General features: G+C 34.3%; 2 protein-coding genes and 1 pseudogene across 4 annotated transcripts in view; 1 reads left to right on the plus strand and 2 right to left on the minus strand.

Annotated features, from left to right (window-relative positions):
• The window catches only part of LOC107072464 (uncharacterized), a 103,304-nt gene that overhangs the window by 2,253 nt on the left and 82,190 nt on the right, over nucleotides 1-18,861 (plus strand). The window contains exons 2-3 of one of the 3 annotated variants that reach the window (XM_089174305.1): nucleotides 16,378-16,428; nucleotides 16,555-16,997. The exons of 1 other annotated variant lie outside the window; for it this stretch is intronic. The gene's annotated coding sequence lies outside the window, so the exon portion shown is untranslated. Of the gene's footprint in view, nucleotides 1-16,377; nucleotides 16,998-18,861 lie in introns of all 3 variants that reach the window. One more of the 3 variants, XM_089174304.1, reaches the window with a different exon arrangement.
• Nucleotides 907-3,205, minus strand: LOC107063754 (piggyBac transposable element-derived protein 4). The gene has a single exon (XM_089174290.1). It carries the CDS (start codon nucleotides 2,690-2,692, stop codon nucleotides 1,118-1,120), a length of 1,575 nt encoding a protein of 524 aa, XP_089030416.1. The 5' UTR covers nucleotides 2,693-3,205; the 3' UTR covers nucleotides 907-1,117.
• LOC149031929 (histone-lysine N-methyltransferase SETMAR pseudogene) lies at nucleotides 13,575-15,378 on the minus strand (annotated as a pseudogene).

Below are 18,861 nucleotides of genomic sequence, written 5' to 3' on the forward strand. Positions count from 1 at the left end.
AGAGTCGCAGGTGGCTCGCGAGCCGCAGGTTGCCGACCCCCTGTTCTAGCCTATCAATCCGATGTCAACGTATGAAACATTAAAGTTTATTAGTGATTACGGAAAATTAAGTTATTTCAATACAACTTTCCCTGATGTTTTTTCTTAAAATAGTACAAGACAACGAATCAAAATATAGTAAAATAACAAAGATATATAAAAAAAAAATGTCAGCGGGTATTGAGTTTGAAGAGAATGCGAGACGCTTGCTCACGACGGTCCGAGAACTTTCTGGCGAAATTTGAGAAGAGCGATAAGAAGAATTTGTAGAAGAAAGGTTTTTATAGGAGCCTATCTCGCATTTTATAGTGAGATTTATAATGTACAAAGAAATATTATCAAATAGTGTCACATTTCAAATTCAATAGAACGCGCTCGCTTTTTTCCAATTGCAATGCTATTACACACACACATTCTCTTAGTAAAAACTCATGTGTGCAGATCACACGTGTTAGAAGTGAAACCTTCAAAAATCTAAGTTTCGAGAGAATGAGACGAATGAACAGTTTTAAGAGTAAGATAATTGTAGGATTTATTTATTATAATATTATTACTATATATAAGAAAAGTCACCGGTATGGTCTCTGGGTGGAATAGCTGATAAAAAGTGCACTTTTCACAATTCAAGCAATAAAAACGGAATGCTGAATGCGATAGCCATAGATAGAAACAAAAATTGTAGAATATTTATTGACAGAAAGATACGTCGTCCTAATCGAAGTAAATATAATATTTTTTTTTTTTTAACTCAGGTAGATGAATTTTTTCTTTCACTCTTTTCGCTTTTCCTTTGAATTTGAGATATCTTTATCATAGGTTAGCATATTCAAGTATTTCTTTTTGTGTTGCAACTAATAACTGTAGATGCTGTTAACACGTTAACTGCCGTGTCACCCGTATTCGGGTGACAGCAAAAGTTCTCATCAGGCCACGTCACCCGTATTCGGGTGACAGCAAGAGTTCTCATCAGGCCACGTCGGGTGACTCCTTCCAAAGGATTTCCGAACATATTTAGATAAATATATGACAGGAGATAATAATACTGTTGAATTTTTTTAAAAATCGTTTATTTACAAAATTATTTACAGTGCAAAATATTGAAGCATTCACTGCAAAGTTGCGGTTGACCAGGGCAGCTTGGACAAAAAGTAGTGGGTTTTCTGAGATTTGCTCGTGCCTTTGATCGTTCCATTTCTTCTCTTTTATTTGCGTAACACCGCTTGCATGCGCGTCTAAGGCTTTTCCCCAAATTATTTCTGCGAACGGCGATGCAATGCGTATTTCGTCGAACAGAAGGCAGTGTTAAATCTTCACTCAGTCCTAGTAACTTTGCAGCAATCAGTTCTCTGAATCGTCTAATATTTACAGTTTTCTTTGTCGCAATTTTGTAAACGACCAAAGCGTTTACAATTGACGTCCCCAGTAGAAGTTCAACACCAAGCTTCCTATACCACTTGATTCCTTTCCTCATCGTCGAAGCATAGGAAACCATTTGGTCTGAATAATCTATACCACATTTACCCTTATTATATTCGAGGACGGCCAGAGGTTTGAGTCTTGCGGATGGCTGCTGGCTTGAAGAAGCAGCATGAATGTTTTTCGTGCTTTGTGTCATGATAGGAGCGTGTTTCGTAGATAATATTCTCACGTCACGTGTGTCTCTCCATTTGAGTATCACAATCCCGTTATCATCCTCTTTAGCTACCATTTCTCCCCTTCTTAGTTTGCAATTAAGAACATCTTTTGGTATAGATTTCTTGTTATGTCTAAGTGTTCCAACTACATGAGTCTTGCGTCTTAGGCATGATATAGCTAACTCATAACTTGTAGAAAAATTGTCAATATACAATGTTCTTCCTTGATCGAAAAGTTTCTCTGCCAGTTGTAGACACACATTGTGTGCCAATCCGGTTTCTCTAATACCTTCCGCTGATTTACCAGAATACATTTTCATTGCCCATGTGTATCCTTCGCTTGAACATAATTTGAATAACTTGATTCCGTACTTGTGCGCTTTATTTGGAATGTATTGCTTGAAAATGAGTCTTCCACGCCATGGAATTAACGTTTCATCGATAACAATGTCTTCTCCAGGCGTGTAAGCTTCCTGATACTTTCCTACCAATTTGTTAAAAAATGAAAGTATTTTACCAAGCCGATCATCACGGGCAATGGACATATTATCGACAAAATGAAAATTGCACAATAATAGTTCAAATCTGTTTCGTGACATAATTTGACGCGGTAGCCGGAAATTGTACAATTCGTTTTTGGCCCAATAATTGGCTATTGGGCTCACTTTTACAAGTCCCATCCACAACAATAATCCCAAAAATTGTTTTATTTCTTCAGGATTTGTTGGTTTCCATTTATGCATTCGTGAACCTGGAGTCAGCCTCGATTCATTTAGTTTTTGTTGTGCATATCTATTAGTTTCTAATACCAGCAAGTTTATGATTTCGTCATCGACGAACAACGTAAACACATCATACGGATTTATATCGTCAGGTAATTGCTTATTCAGACCGCCTGTTTCTTGAAAAGAAATTGATTTTTGCCGACCACTAAATTCACTCCATTCACTTTGTTGAACTGGAGCTTCCTCAGTATCATCAACGTTGCTTTCTTCTTCCACGACCAAATCTCGTAACATCTCGTCAATAGTATCTTCATAATATTCATTATCACTAAGATTGCATTTATCCGTATCCGTATCAGAATCTGATGATATGATACGATTTACTTTTTCTTCTTTTGGGCAATCTGATCACTTCCTCATCGCTGCTATCCGAATTTGAGCAACTAGCGTGACTAGTCTTCCTTTCACTGCAATATGAATCACTGCACACTGACTTTTTCATCTTTCTCTTCACTATTGAAAAATTATGGGCAGAGATATTAGTTGTACTACTCAGTACACGGCAAAGATTACAACTGCTCGTGCAGAGTAATAACGTGATAAATGAGGATCGTAATAGATATCGGGGTTTCTTTTTTTTCATTATTCATTTTTTTCATTATTCATTTCATTATTCATTCATTTTTTTCATTTCGAAAGAAATGTAAACAGACATGCGGTAGCAGAGCACGCATCTTACAGTGGCACGGGTGGCCTGACGGGGATTTTGTTGTAAACACGCGTGGCAGTCAACGTGTTAAAGAAGGGAACAATTGTGGTCGTATTTTTTTCGTTTCATGGGGTTTTGAATTACAACGATTTTAAAATCTATTTCTATTTTCGTTGTTTTATTTTATAATATTAAACTTTTTTTTTTTTAATTTATTTTCTATATTTTTTTTTTCTATATTTGTAAAATAAGTTATATTATTTTATTCTTATTGGAAATATAAAGTAAATAAGGTTTATTTGTTTTTGTCACGTGTCAAGTTTCTTCTTTTTTTTTTTTTTTTTTTTTTTTTTTATTTAAAATAATGTTTCCCTTTCGGGATACATGGGGTGCGTCGAGCTGTTTTAATATAATACATCTTACAAATATACATTTTTACAAATACACCTATACACAAGTACATCTTTATTAACGTCTTCTTACTACCACATCCTCTTAACACCGCTCTCTCCTTCTACATAATTCTTTCATCCATTCCATTCCCTTTCCTTCCTCTCCCATCAACACTTGTATCCTCTCTTCCGTTTCCGAATAGTTACATTCCCTCATAACATGCATTCCTGTCTCTTTCTCTATCCCACACAATCTGCACATAATCTTCTCATCCGCTTTTACCCAATATCTGCTTGCCCTCCATTCATTCCCTAATCTAAATCTTGCCATCATTTTCAATTTTTTCCCTTTTCTTTTTTCTTGCAGATATTTTGGTATCCCTTCTGTTCTCCATCTTCCATATTCCCTGTTGTACTTTGATTCTTCTATCCTTTTATCCCTTTCCTTTCTTTCCTCTTCTGTCACTTTATTTCTCCATATCTCTGCCACATTCTGTCCGTTATCATCTCTTGTCTCTGCTTCCCATCTATTTAGTCCTGCTCTTTCATACATTTTTCCCCTCAATCTACCCATTCTCGTTTCCTCCCATTTCTCCTTATCCATCTCTCTCCTGCAATGTCTTAGAAGTTCATTTTCCGCCCTCTTAATCTTTTCTTCATACTTAATCACCCTTACTCCTGCTTCCACTGCTATTCTTTCCACCTTCGTTTCCTCCCTTATCAAATATCCTGGCACACTTAAATCCAGTCCTAGTATATTCCTTAAGTACCTCTCCTGTATTCTTTCCAACTCCTTCCTTTCCTCTATCCCCCAAATTTCCTCTGCATACATGAATATACTCTTTACCATTGAATTGAACATTATCATTTTCCTACTAAAGTCTCCACCAAATTTCCTCTCTCCAATACTCCATACTTGTACCATAGCTGCTGCTGCTCTCCTTCTTACGTTCTGAATGTGCGACTCTTCCTTGTTGTTGTACCTAAACGTGTATCCTAGATATTTGAACTCGCTTACCTTCTCTATCTCTTTCCCATTATAGAACCATTCTCTTTTCTTTCTGCTCCTTCCCTTACTGAACATCATCACCTTCGTTTTTTCTGTGTTTACTTCCAGATCCTTCCTCTTGAAATATCTCCCCACGCTCTCCATCATTTTTTCTAGTTCCCCCTCCGTCTCCGCTATTATCGCCAGATCATCTGCATACGCCAAGGTGTATATTCTCTTTCCTCCTATCGTTATTCCTCCCTCCTGTCCTCTCTGTTAATATTCCTCTATGTCCGCAATAAATATAATAAACAAGAGTGGGCTCTATGGACACCCCTGCCTCACACCTTTTTCAGTCCAAAACTCCTCTGTTATCTTCTTCCCTACTCTTACACTGCTCTTCGTTTCTTCATATATGTATCTTCCCTACGTTGTAAATTATATTTTTACCCACCATCTTTTTCTCCAAATAGTCCATCAATTTCTCCCTATTTACCCTGTCAAAGGCTGCCTTCAGATCTACAAATATTACAAAAAGCTTTCCTTTCTCTTTGTTTATTGCCTTTTCTACTGCCGTCTTCAAAATATATATAATGTTTGGACAGGTTAAATTGAAGCAGAAACACAAGATTGATTCGTTTAAAATATAGAGAATCAACAATTTAATGTTTATGCTTCTCTATCTCTATATCTATTCTTTATATCTATAATTATCGTTTTATATTATTTCTTAAACTCTCTTTAAAAAGGTGTACCGCAATCAGCTGCTAGCACTAAACCCTTCTATCTCTCTAGTCTATCTATCTCTACTGTTCTAATCTTCTACTCTCTCCTTTCAAACCACTCATCCGTTAAGTCGACCTCTCAAGTATAACCGTAGATATCAACATACAATTAATAACATCGTACAATAAATACACAAAGCTTACATATATATTATCTATTCCACTTCTACCTTTTCTAAATCCTGATTGTGTTTCTGGAATTAATTTTAACCTTTCTGCATCCTCCCTTAATCTCTTTTCCACTATCGCTGCATATATATTGTATGTTGTACACATCAACGTCACTCCTCTATAGTTACCTACTTCTTTTCTATCTCCCTTCTTGAAAATTGGACATACTTTGTTTTTGCTCGATATTTTGCTTAAAACGGGTTATTTAAAAAAAATTTTCTTTTTCATATGAATTTTAAATTTATTTTTTAAATTTTGGTGTTGAATTTATATTTATAAATATTTACCTGTAGGAAATATCCCAATTTAAAGACAGGTAATTACTCCCTTAGTCCTACGCCTTTGTAGAAAGAAACAGAAAATGAAGCTATCCTGCTCTTACTCATTGTGACGTAGGTCGTCATGGCACGCATGCGCAAACTCTTAGCTTACATGCGTGCAAGAGAGATAGTCAACCTATGTTAGCTTCGTTCAAATGTAAACAGTATAACGCGTTAAAATACTTTTTCTTAAATATATTCTCTTTTTCTTCTATATTCTCTATAGCTCGAGAGTCTCGCGCGCATCTGTGACAGCATGATAGATTTTTGAAAATATCTCAAAAAGTAAGCGAGATAAAGCGATTTTTTATTAATTATGTTTTGTAGACAATTTTATTTGCTACAAAAAAGGTCCAGTACTAAAATATTTTATCTCCCTTACTTTTCGAGATATATTAAAAAAACTATGATTACTCTCTTACCTGATACATTTTATAAAGTTTCATCACTGAGACTTTTTTGATGACTGTTTAAAGTTAGAAGCTTGTAACTGAAAGAGGGCTGAGTTAAATATAAACGGGGATGAAAATAAATTTAAAAAATAAATTTTTTCTGACATTTTTATTTTTATTTTTAATAATTAAATAAGTACTAGAGGCTGTCACGTCCTAGTGACGACTAATTTCAAACTTTGCTACGCCAATTGTGCGAGTGTCCTATTTATAAGTGATTTACTAATTACTATTTAGCTATATTCGTACCTTGTAATATTTGTATTCTTAATTTTATTTTATAACCACTTTCATAAACGACCATCGATATTAGCATTCGTTGATCACATGTAGGATTAGCAAAGATGTTTTTCTGTTAGGTAAAAGTATAAAAACTATTATCCTCTGTTATTATGATATGAAGAAGTGAGAGTATTTATAAGATAGAATAAATACGTGTTCTCGTATATATACAAAAGAAAAGAGATGTTTCTAGAAAAAGTAGTAACGACCTTCTTATAAGTATAAATACATATTTTAAGACAAGCGAAGATTTCTTTTTCGGTTAGGTAAAAGTATAAGAAATGCCGTCCTCTGTTGTTATGATATGAAGAAATGAGAGTATTTCTAAAAAAGAATAAACACATTTTTCACATTAGCATAGAATAAAGGTGTTTTCATATAAATAGATGTAAACAGATATTTCTACAATAAAGTAAAAACGTTCTTCTTACAAGGTTAAATACATATTACTAGTAAAAGGTAAAGATGTTTTTCTTATTAACAAGCGTAAATGATATTTCTAGAATAAGGCACAAGCGTTCTTCTTATAAAATTAAATATACAGGGTGATCAATAAGTTGTGGTACAAGCGAAAAGGGGGTTATTCTACATAAATAAAATAAATCGAAAATATAGAATAAAAATTGTTCGTTTTAGGCTTTGTTTTCGAGAAAATCGACTTTGAATTTTCGCAAAGTACGCGTCCACTTGATCATGTCTCGTTATAACAGATCTCACTGTAGATCGTTTTCTCTATTGGACACGTAAATTACAAAGTAATTTATATATTTTCGATTTATTTTTTTTATGTAGAATAACCCCCTTTTCGCTTGTACCACAACTTATTGATCACCCTGTATATTTAATTTTATAAGAAGAACGCTTGTGCCTTATTCTAGAAATATCATTTACGCTTGTTAATAAGAAAAACATCTTTACCTTTTACTAGTAATATGTATTTAACCTTGTAAGAAGAACGTTTTTACTTTATTGTAGAAATATCTGTTTACATCTATTTATATGAAAACACCTTTATTCTATGCTAATGTGAAAAATGTGTTTATTCTTTTTTAGAAATACTCTCATTTCTTCATATCATAACAACAGAGGACGGCATTTCTTATACTTTTACCTAACCGAAAAAGAAATCTTCGCTTGTCTTAAAATATGTATTTATACTTATAAGAAGGTCGTTACTACTTTTTCTAGAAACATCTCTTTTCTTTTGTATATATACGAGAACACGTATTTATTCTATCTTATAAATACTCTCACTTCTTCATATCATAATAACAGAGAATAATAGTTTTTATACTTTTACCTAACAGAAAAACATCTTTGCTAATCCTACATGTGATCAACGAATGCTAATATCGATGGTCGTTTATGAAAGTGGTTATAAAATAAAATTAAGAATACAAATATTACAAGGTACGAATATAGCTAAATAGTAATTAGTAAATCACTTATAAATAGGACACTCGCACAATTGGCGTAGCAAAGTTTGAAATTAGTCGTCACTAGGACGTGACAGCCTCTAGTACTTATTTAATTATTAAAAATAAAAATAAAAATGTCAGAAAAAATTTATTTTTTAAATTTATTTTCATCCCCGTTTATATTTAACTCAGCCCTCTTTCAGTTACAAGCTTCTAACTTTAAACAGTCATCAAAAAAGTCTCAGTGATGAAACTTTATAAAATGTATCAGGTAAGAGAGTAATCATAGTTTTTTTAATATATCTCGAAAAGTAAGGGAGATAAAATATTTTAGTACTGGATCTTTTTTGTAGCAAATAAAATTGTCTACAAAACATAATTAATAAAAAATCGCTTTATCTCGCTTACTTTTTGAGATATTTTCAAAAATCTATCGTGCTGTCACAGATGCGCGCGAGACTCTCGAGCTATAGAGAATATAGAAGAAAAATAGAATATATTTAAGAAAAAGTATTTTAACGCGTTATACTGTTTACATTTGAACGAAGCTAACATAGGTTGACTATCTCTCTTGCACGCATGTAAGCTAAGAGTTTGCGCATGCGTGCCATGACGACCTACGTCACAATGAGTAAGAGCAGGATAGCTTCATTTTCTGTTTCTTTCTACAAAGGCGTAGGACTAAGGGAGTAATTACCTGTCTTTAAATTGGGATATTTCCTACAGGTAAATATTTATAAATATAAATTCAACACCAAAATTTAAAAAATAAATTTAAAATTCATATGAAAAAGAAAATTTTTTTTAAATAACCCGTTTTAAGCAAAATATCGAGCAAAAACCGTTTTCACCCCTTGATTTTTAATAGAAGGGATGAAAAAAAAATTTTTTTGTTTCCCTACGATTGTTCTTTGTAGTTTTTTAAACATAATTAAAAAAAAAAAAATTAAAAAAGTCCAATTTTTATATTTTTTATTGAATTTTCATTTTTTGAGTAATTTGAACCGTCGTAGGGGTGTAGGGTGCGTTTTAGGGGAAAAATGGTCTAAAAGAGATAGGCCTAAAATTTTATGCTCTACAACTTTTATTTGAAACTTTTTTTGATATTTTCAACATATAATCCAAAAATCGTATTTTGGGGTAGTTTTTAATTTTTTTCACCCCTTTCCCGGTGGTTGATAACTATTTTACTTTGCCTACAGTTTTGTACGCATTTTTCTGATAATTTCCATATTTTTTCAGCCGTATAATAGCTCAAAAACCCGATATTTCAGGGCTATTTTGACTGGACTAGGGTCCCAGTCTAGTACCAGCGATTTTTTTCACGAATCCGACACGTGGGGGCTCAGCCGGAAAACGGAGTGGGGCGTCTGTTTCGTGACATGTTCCACAGTCTTACACCACCACGAAAAAAAAAAAATTAAAGTGTAAGAGTCAGTGTAAAGAGAGTTTGTGTGATGTTGGGTGGCATTAAAATTCGGGAGGGGGTGGATGTGGGACGGATCGAATCCCGGTCCAATTTTTTTTTACGAATCCCACATAATAATAATAATATTTTTATTATTATTATTATTATTATTATTATTATTATTATTATTATTATTATTATTATTATTATTATTATTAATATTATGTTATGATTTGCCGTCCATGTGCCGTTAACGGGCCAATATTTATTGGAATAATCGGCGTGTAATTAAAAACTATTAATAGGCCAATAATTTGAATAATACGTGGCCCATTGCTGGGCCCATTAATCGGCCGATGATCAACTACCATTAATGGGCCGGGGTTATCATTTGTATATTCAGCCGTCTATGGGCCATTAAAAAACGCCAATGATCGGCCGTTAGTTGTCATCCTTCGCCCGGTGATTGGCCATCCAAGGGCCTGTTTTCAAACTTTGTATGCGTAGTAGGCGCAGCGGGTTTCCTCCTCTTCTCCGGACAGTCCTTAAGATGATGATCGGCTGATCCGCAGCAATAACAGAACCTTTTCGATGTTCTTGGTTTCCTACATTGCGGAAGAGTATGACCCACTTTCCCGCAATTATAGCATTTTCTGATTGCCCGTGTTATCGTCGATCCTTTCGTCGATGGGTTCGGATGAACAACCGCTTTCGTTGCCCTCACGTCCCTTACGTAATATTACGATGACCTTTTCGGTCGCAGATTAATTTTTTCAAAAGCTTCGTTTAAGGGGCTACTACAATTAGACACACTAAAAAAAGACAGTTTTTTAGAATTTTTTTAACAGTTTTATATTACAAATATTGATATATAATTTATTGCACTGTATTAATACACTATCAAACTACATTAAACAATTTTTTTTTTATATTTTAGTAGTAACTTTTTATACATGAAAATGATACTTCAAAAAACGTCCTAAAAAAAAGGTGTGTCCTCGCTGTTGATGAAATCTCTGGAATGGTGGGTCTGAAACAAAAAAATCTAACATTGTTTGATTCAGTATATTGATAGCTATAGCGCATATCGAACGATTTTTGATTTTTGAAAAATTGAGAAAATGGCGGACATTTTTCGGAAAAAAAAGAAAAAACACGTTTTTTTTTACTGTTTTTGGCCAAAAAAAAAATAGTTAAAATCAAAATCTAAAAGAACCCTCGATATGCGCTATAGCTATAAGAGTAAAGAATATGTGGTAAAAATTTCAGAGGGATCGGACTAGTAGTTTCGGAAATTTTATCAACAAGGCATTGGAAAGCGTCGTTTTGAGAAAAACGCGTTTAAAGTTTTTTTCAAGGAAAAATCGTGAAAAAATTTTACCTGTTCTTAATCAGCGATACCTGCACTATACATTATACCTTCCTCTTCTTCATAACGTTCATTTTCATCCAAAATAGCGTTTCTGCCTTGCGTCCTGGCTTCTTTAGAGACATTAGTGCTGCGGCGGTTTGCTACACGTATGCGTTCTCTGTCACGTTCAGAAGCAAAGTGCATGGCGCTAGGGCCGATTTTGACTCCCATTACTGACATAATTTTCAAAACTGTTTGAAAACCTTCATTGAAAATACAAGCTGCTGTTTGACAAGCGATTGGAACAATAATTTTTCCGCTAAAGACGTGTTTAGGAGCCATTGCCCAAACGCAGTTGTTGAACGACTCATTGTTGTTCTGCGTGTTTCCACCAAGGCATCTTTCCAATAATTCTTGCTTTGTTATATCTTCGTAGATTGGTTTTAGAATGTCTTGAACATCTTTTGCAAGAGCAGGAGGATGTTTGAAACTTTTAACTGTCTTGTCTCTCACAGCTTTCTTGTACTTGCACCAAGAGTCGGAACAGTACGAATCCTGAGGGTTGCTATCAGTTGAGATTTTATGATAATATCCCGCCCAGATCTCTCTGCGCATTTCTTTCACAGTATCGGGATGCCTTTGAATTGCTAAACTATAGTTGGTTGAGAGTGTTTTCATTAATTTTATTGTTAAATCTTGAGTTTTCACTGTGGGAACTTTCATTACGACCTTGTTTTTCTTCAGTACTTTTTTAGCTACCGTTTTTTTAGCTGCCGTTTTTCGTGCTTGCGTTTTTTTCTCATTTTTCTTTGCAGTTTTTCTTGTCTGTGTGAGAATTTTCTTCGCGTAACTAGCACGCTTAAAAATTCTTTTCGCAACATGCAAGACACATTCTAACTTTTTCACAACAAAATCTTCTCCATAAGGTGTTGTACTGAGCAAGAATTTGAAGGTTTTAGAGTCACCATCTCCTATATAAAAGCCATAACGCACAGCACGCGGTATCAGACCGAGCGGAGTAAGGTAAAGGTCGCAAAAAAGTACAGATACACTGCTCCGATCTTTATAAAATTTTAGTATGATACTTCTAGATATGTATACTTTCGAAAAATGTAAAAAAAAAAAAATCTATTTTTTGAAAATTCTAATTAGGGTAGACCCCTTAAGTCAGACGTCGACTTAAAACGTGTCATACGTGCCTAATCCTGAAATCGCGGGTCTGGTATCCCATCGACAATGTAGTCGATTATTTCTTCCTCGGGTATCGGAACACGATTGACGAGTACTATTTTCTCATGTAAATAGCTACTGAAGGATTCGTTTGGATGCCACATTCGTGCTTCAAATTCTCTTCTCAAAGTCAATTTACTTTGACGATTATTATAAATACACTGTTTTCATCCGTTGAAGAAGATCTTCCACACTTAAACTGATGTGTTCTGGTTTTGAACGAAACCAATTCAGAGCCGATCCTTTTAGCTTTGAACTGATAACAATCTCTGTGTTATTATCGTCCAGACTATAATAGACTGCAGGCCGATCTAAATAATCGATGGGTCATCTGATGCACCAGGGATGCACCTATATGGGACGATATAGGGGCATAAAATAATAACATTTAGCACTATGCCGTTACTTGTAAGCTGTCCAACTGAGTGCAGGTGCGAATTCAAAAACACAGGTTGACCGGATGCTTTTTTATCAAATGATTTTTTACGGCATTCTTACTTCCTATAGATCCATCGAAAATAATGAGAAAACACGTAGTGCCGTTAAAAAATAGTAAGCCACAAAGTCGGAAAAAATTTTTGATTTTCTGACAAAACCCCGGGTCTATTACATCATTTGATTATGAACGGCGTTTGTTTCATACAATTTAAATACCTATTCTAATTGATTATTCCGCAACGCCGTGCAAAAATCATGCAACAAGGGAGAAAAATCCAGGGTTAAAATCCACCTTTTTCCACGGGTCTGGGGGATGATCTGAAAAACAACGGCATCAGTTTCAGTTTATTTTTTAGCACTCAGAAGTACTAATTAAAATAATACCGTTTAAAAATTGTTGTTTTTTGAATGTATATCAATTATTAACTTAATTTAATCGTATATTTGATTTTTACAGCTGTAAAATCATTTGACTCTGTACGGTAACTTGTTTTTTAACATGATATTGCTAAGTACAATTGTTCTGTATTATTGCCGATAAAAAAAAAAACTGTTCTAAAAAAAAATATAGAGAAAACAAAAAATGAAATTTTTTCAATTTTTGTAAAAGTTTAAGTTGTCGTACATTAATAAAATAAAGCAATTTCCTAAATGGTATTGTTGTTTTAAATAGTATAAGGGTCAATGAATTAAGAAAAAATCATGCCGTTCATTTTAATGCAGACCATATTTTTTAGCAGATAAAAATGACACTACTGTTTTAGGGGGGGGGGGTACTTTATGGTCATCTAATACTGTACGGCATTAACATATTTTTGAAGGAAACAGTTGATAATAGGGAAAAATCATTATGCTGTTTATTTAAAGTAAAACAGTGTGAATATTATATCCAAAAAATAAAAACTATCAAACTCAGTATTAACATTTTTCTATAATTTTTGACGAAATATACTTCAAACATTGTTATAATTTGTTTATATAGAAAATATTAATTAAAAATAAAAAGTACTACAATTTTATTGAATAATTTCACATATGTTTTATTAGTAAACAATAAAATTGCTGATAGCTGACTTAAACTAAACAATATTTATGTGAAAATATATATATTTTTAATTTTATGACTTGCTTATTTATTATTGAAAGTATAATTGAAAATAACTAGTATTGTTAAACTAAAAAGTTGTTGTAAAGAATTTTTTTTTGTTACGGAATTCCCAGCAAGAAAAAATAAAAGTAAAGTCTATTGCTGTGTATTTGGTTGTACAAACATAGCTTGTCGTGATGAAAAAATTAGGTTTTTTACCTTCACGTAAGTATTTTCAACAATTATTTTTTCTGGTTATTATAAATTGTTAAATCAATAAATTTACTCATGCCTATATTGTTTTTGTGTGTTGTTATAGCTATTGATTCAACTCGAACTTATTTTTAAAAAACAAGTATTCCTACTCAAAATCTTCCTTTAGGATCATCCAAAGAATGTGCTTGTCCTGTAGATCAAATAGATTCTCGAGAAGAAAGAATACGTAGAAGATCAATTAAATTAGTGACAGTTAATGATATTGCAATACTGCAACAACATATTTACAAATACCACTTAAACCAGCCTTGTATGAACAACTCATTCCAATTATTTGACCATTTTTTAATATTCCACCAGTTATTTCATGTGGATTTCCTTTAATATGTGAAATTTGTAAACAAAAAGCTAAAATACTTATAATATTAGGTTGGTGCGTATGAAATGTCGGATTCTTAAGTGATTGTATAAAACTGCATATCTTTCTTTAAAAGCTGTTTATTCAATCAAAGTATGCTCTATTCGCTTCAATACACTTCTCCCAACGAGATTTTAAAGCGTAGATGCCTGTCTTAAAAAAATTTTGGTCTTTAGAATTAATAAACTCTGATATCGAGTTTTTTAGACTGTCTTCATTTTCATAGTGTTTGCCCCTTAAAAACAGCTCTAAATGCTTGAAAAAATGAAAATCGGTCGGCGAGAGATCCGGTGAATATGGTGGATGCTGCAAAACTTCATATTCCAGTTCGTTCAGTTTCGCAATTGTTTTGTGCGATGTATGCGGCCGAGCGTTGTCATGGAGCAGTAGCGGGCCATGCCGATTCACAAGCGATGGGCGTACAATTTTTAACTTATCGTGCATCTCATCAATGTACTGGCAGTACTTTTCGGCCGTAATTGTCTCCCCAGGTCGAAGGAACGAATAATGGATTACCCCAGCCGCGTTCCACCAAACTGTGAACAAAATCTTCCGTGGATGAAGCGATGGCCTTGAAATATGGGCACAAACCTCATCCTTGTCAAGCCACCGAGCACACCTCTTTCTATTGTCATAAAGAACCCATTTTTCGTCACACGTGATGATCCGATCGAAAAATGGCTCTCGGTGAAATCGGGTTAGCAATGATGAGCATACGTTTAACCGATCCAGCTTATTTCGCTCTGTCAGTGCGTGTGGTACCCACTTGTCCATCTTCTTAACCTTGCCAATCTCAGAAAGGTGTCTCAATATCGTTGTATGGTCAACTTTCATCCTGATAGCAAGTTCCCTCGTGGATACGGCTGGATCCGCTTCCACTAGAGCCTTCAGGTCATCATTCTTCACAGACGTTCTGGGTCTTCCGCGCGGCTCATTTTGCAGTGAAAAATCGCCAGTCCGAAATTTTTCGAACCAACGCTGCACTTTCCGATCGTTAACCGTATTCTCCCCAAACGCTTGGTTTATGTTGCGTGCAGCTTTTGCAGCACTATTACCAAGTTTGTACTCATATAAGAAAATGACGCGAATGTCGGCAGAATTCATATCGGCAATAAACTCAAAAGAAATAACAAAAGGGAAGACCTTCGAGAAAACCTATTTTGCTGAAATGAGTCTCTGGCAATGGACAATACGACTATGAATGAGGTTATGCCAAAGACAAAAGTATAACGAAAACAGGGAGACAAACGTCCGCATGTAAAGAGAATCCGACATTTCATACGCACCAACCTAATATTACAATCACGACTTGGTACTTGCCCACACTTAATCACATGTCCAGCATTTAATACACTTTCACTACCAACAAAATTTTTATTGCTTGGTTTTGTAATATGTTTATGTAATATACACATACACATTAGGGTGGGTCAAAAAAATGACTTTTTTTTTTCTCAAGTGCCACGCAAAAATGGGTTCCTAGACACCTTAAAAGAATTCTCGCCCAATATGAGCTCTTAATTTTAATAGGAAGATCCTCCGCATCGCAATTTTTTATTTTTTTCTCAGTCCAATAGAGTAAAATTCATATCTCATCATTAATTGATTATACAGAAAAATGTTGTTAAAGAATTTTGTAGGAAATTTAATGCTCTACAAAAAAGGTATTTTATATATTTTTTCCGTAAACCTCACCATTTGAATGATATTGAAGATTTAAATTTGATGATTTTTAGACAAATCTCATTTTTGCTTATGAATTTTATAACTCGACAATAAATGACTATTAAAAAGTGCACAATACAAATTTTTGTAGGAAATTAACTGCTCTATAAAAATGGTATTTTATGTTTTGGCGATTAAATTGAGCGTTCAAAAGATATTCATCATCAAACTTTCATGCGTACTGATTTTTGTCTCTGAACTGGTCTATTGTACGGTCCAGGCATCGCAGATTAAGTTTAGGTAAGAATTTTTAACGATTTTGAGTAAAAAAAACTTTAAACGTGTTTTTCTCGAAACTACGTTTTGAAATACTAGCTCCATCGTATCTCACGAACCAGTAAACCGATTCTTATAAAATTTAATCCACATATTTTACACATGAGCTGTAACAAAGTGACGATAAATCTTTTCTTATATTTTAATTTTTACGATTTATTTTTAGTTAAGAACAACGAAAAAAAGGTCTAATTTACGTTTTTTTGTAATTTGTCCACCATTTTTTTATTTATTGATAAAATTTTTATATATTACTGTCACTTTGTAGCTGAAGTCATACAGAATATAAAACCATTTTACTTTTATGTTTCAGGTAAGCCATTCTCAAGTTCTGATGGAGCTACCAAAGCACTAAAGTTTTAAGGTGTTTTTTTAAACTACTGTTTTGGCAATAAAAAATTAATTAAAATGAAAAAAACAAAAATTCATTTATATAGTTTACGACTCAATTTAACAAACCCAACAACTTTTATATCGGTATCTTTTATAGTTTTCTTGGAAAAAATTCGCGAAAATAGCCTTTTTTTTGGGTGCTTCGAGTAGAACGTCCCCTTAAATCTTTAATCCGCCTACATGATCACTGGGTGGACTGAGTAACTCAGTTTGGTTATGTTGCCGGTCCCAAGCCCGGATAAAGGATGAGGGTTGTGAAAGAGGTTAGGTTAGCCTCCTGTCCGACGTAAAAAACCTACGACTCAAGAACTACAGACTCAAAGAATTTCGATGACTCGCCTGGCGAGTCGCGATGAGAAAGAGGCAATTGTGCCTATTTTGAAGAAAGAAGAAGAAGATATTGGAAATTCCGCAAACAACACTTCTTAAAATAGCAGCTGAACGTGGACCTTTTATCAATTAATCAAAATCATCATCTGTTTATATGGCTAAACTGACCCTGATCAATTTACTTCAATGCATTTCTATGGTTGGAAGATGGTAAGCGTATCTTAATCTTACTATTTAAAACTTGATTTGAAACCTTATTTTTACTGGACACTATATAATAATATAAGATATAATAAAATATAATTTGTATTATACAAATATTAAAAAATACTTTTAAATGTTAAATATACATTATAATTATATGTTATGTATAATAAAAAGAGTTGAGAATAGGCCAAGTACTGGAACTTTGGTCGTCCGGGATAAAACTTTTGAGCGGGTCAGCAACTTTAGGTATTTAGGATCGATCATAAACTAGACGAACGAAATTAACGAGGAACTTCAGAAAAGAATCAATCTAGGCAACTTATATTTTTATTCGGTTAACAAATTACTCATCTCGCGGTTGCTATCTAGGCGATTAAAAATCAGGATATACAGGGCAATCATCCTGCCGGTAGTCCTTTATGGTAGCGAATCGTGGTCGCGTATGTTACGGGACGAAAAGAAATTGAGGCTTTTCGAAAAGAAAGTTGTTCGTTAAATGTTCGGTGTAAAACGCGCGATGAGGAAATGGGCGAATAGAGAAAACTCCATAACGTTAAAATACATCGATTGTACAACAAATCAGACATTATCAACGTTGTAAAATCACGCTGATTAAGATGGACGGGCTGGTCACGTGGCGCGCATGGGGAAGGATCGAACGGCGCACAAAATATTGATCGGTATACCAAACGGGAAAAGACCACTAGGTAGACCGAAACGTAGATGGGAGGATAATATTAGAAGGGACTTAAAAGAAATAGAATACGAAGACCGCGAATGGAAGGATCGCGCTCAGGGACGGGAACAATGGTCCCGGGATTTGGTATTTGCGGCAATGAACTTTCCACTTTCTAATGCCAGTTAACCCTTTCGCTACTACGAGCGACTATAGTCGCTCTCCATGTGATGCCACTCAGGTACTACGGGCGACTATAGTCGCTTTCCATGTGATGCCGCTGAGATACTACGAGCGGCTATAGTCGCTCCCGCTAAAGATGTCGCGTAATTGTATATATGATAAGCGCCTGCAGTTGCTATTCATAGAGTATCTTACTCTAGACATGCCGCGTGAGTCTTTCTTTTTCCATCATTTGTTTTTTACGGGTTCAATAATAAACCAAATGCCTCGATCAGCGATCCCATCCGTACGATGATTATCGTACGCGTACAATAATTTGAGGCCCTGTACGATCAAACGAACTAAAGTCTCTGGGATCACTGGCCTCGATCATCAGTCTTACGACACCGGCTCGAACGGTCTGTGCGGATTACGTTAGTGCTTACAAATCGTAAGAACCCGTTGCAAAAGTGTGTAGTCTGTACTAAAAATGATAAGAGGAGGGAATCGCGATATCAATATAAGATTTGTGATGTTGGCCTATGTGCAACACCGTATTTTGAAAAATACCACACGCAGTATCATTATTAAAATCAATTCTAATCATACGCTTATATCATGTTGTATAATATTATTATATTGTGTAATATCATTTGATCTCAGTAAATAAAAGTGCGCATGTTAATAAATTATAAATACTAAGTTTTAAAACAAGTTTTTTCGTCGAAAGTACCAGCCAAGAACGCAGGTTACAATAAGGCATTGATGTGACCGCTGCGATCGGTTGCGTGCACCGTGCACCGTGCACTGTTTCGGTGTAGCGCACCGTACTGCGGGAGTACCACGGCGGAGATCCGCCCCGTAGCGAAAGGGTTAATAATAATAATAATAATATGTATAATAAAAAATTTCATATTTCTAGAATTTAAAAACTGATATGTACTGTTTGCGAATAGAATTAGATACAAATAAACTTAACAGTAGTAAAAAGAACAAAATCAATGCACAAATGATAAAGAAATAAATAAA

This window comes from Polistes dominula, unplaced genomic scaffold (assembly GCF_049000335.1).
Source record: "Polistes dominula isolate Pdom_NZ unplaced genomic scaffold, Pdom_raw_medaka contig_307, whole genome shotgun sequence".
Lineage (NCBI taxonomy): Eukaryota > Metazoa > Arthropoda > Insecta > Hymenoptera > Vespidae > Polistes > Polistes dominula.

Excerpts from the sequence above, each read along its gene's own strand:
- LOC107063754 (XM_089174290.1), bottom strand. The coding sequence starts at position 2,692 with ATGTTACGAGATTTGGTCGTGGAAGAAGAAAGCAACGTTGATGATACT.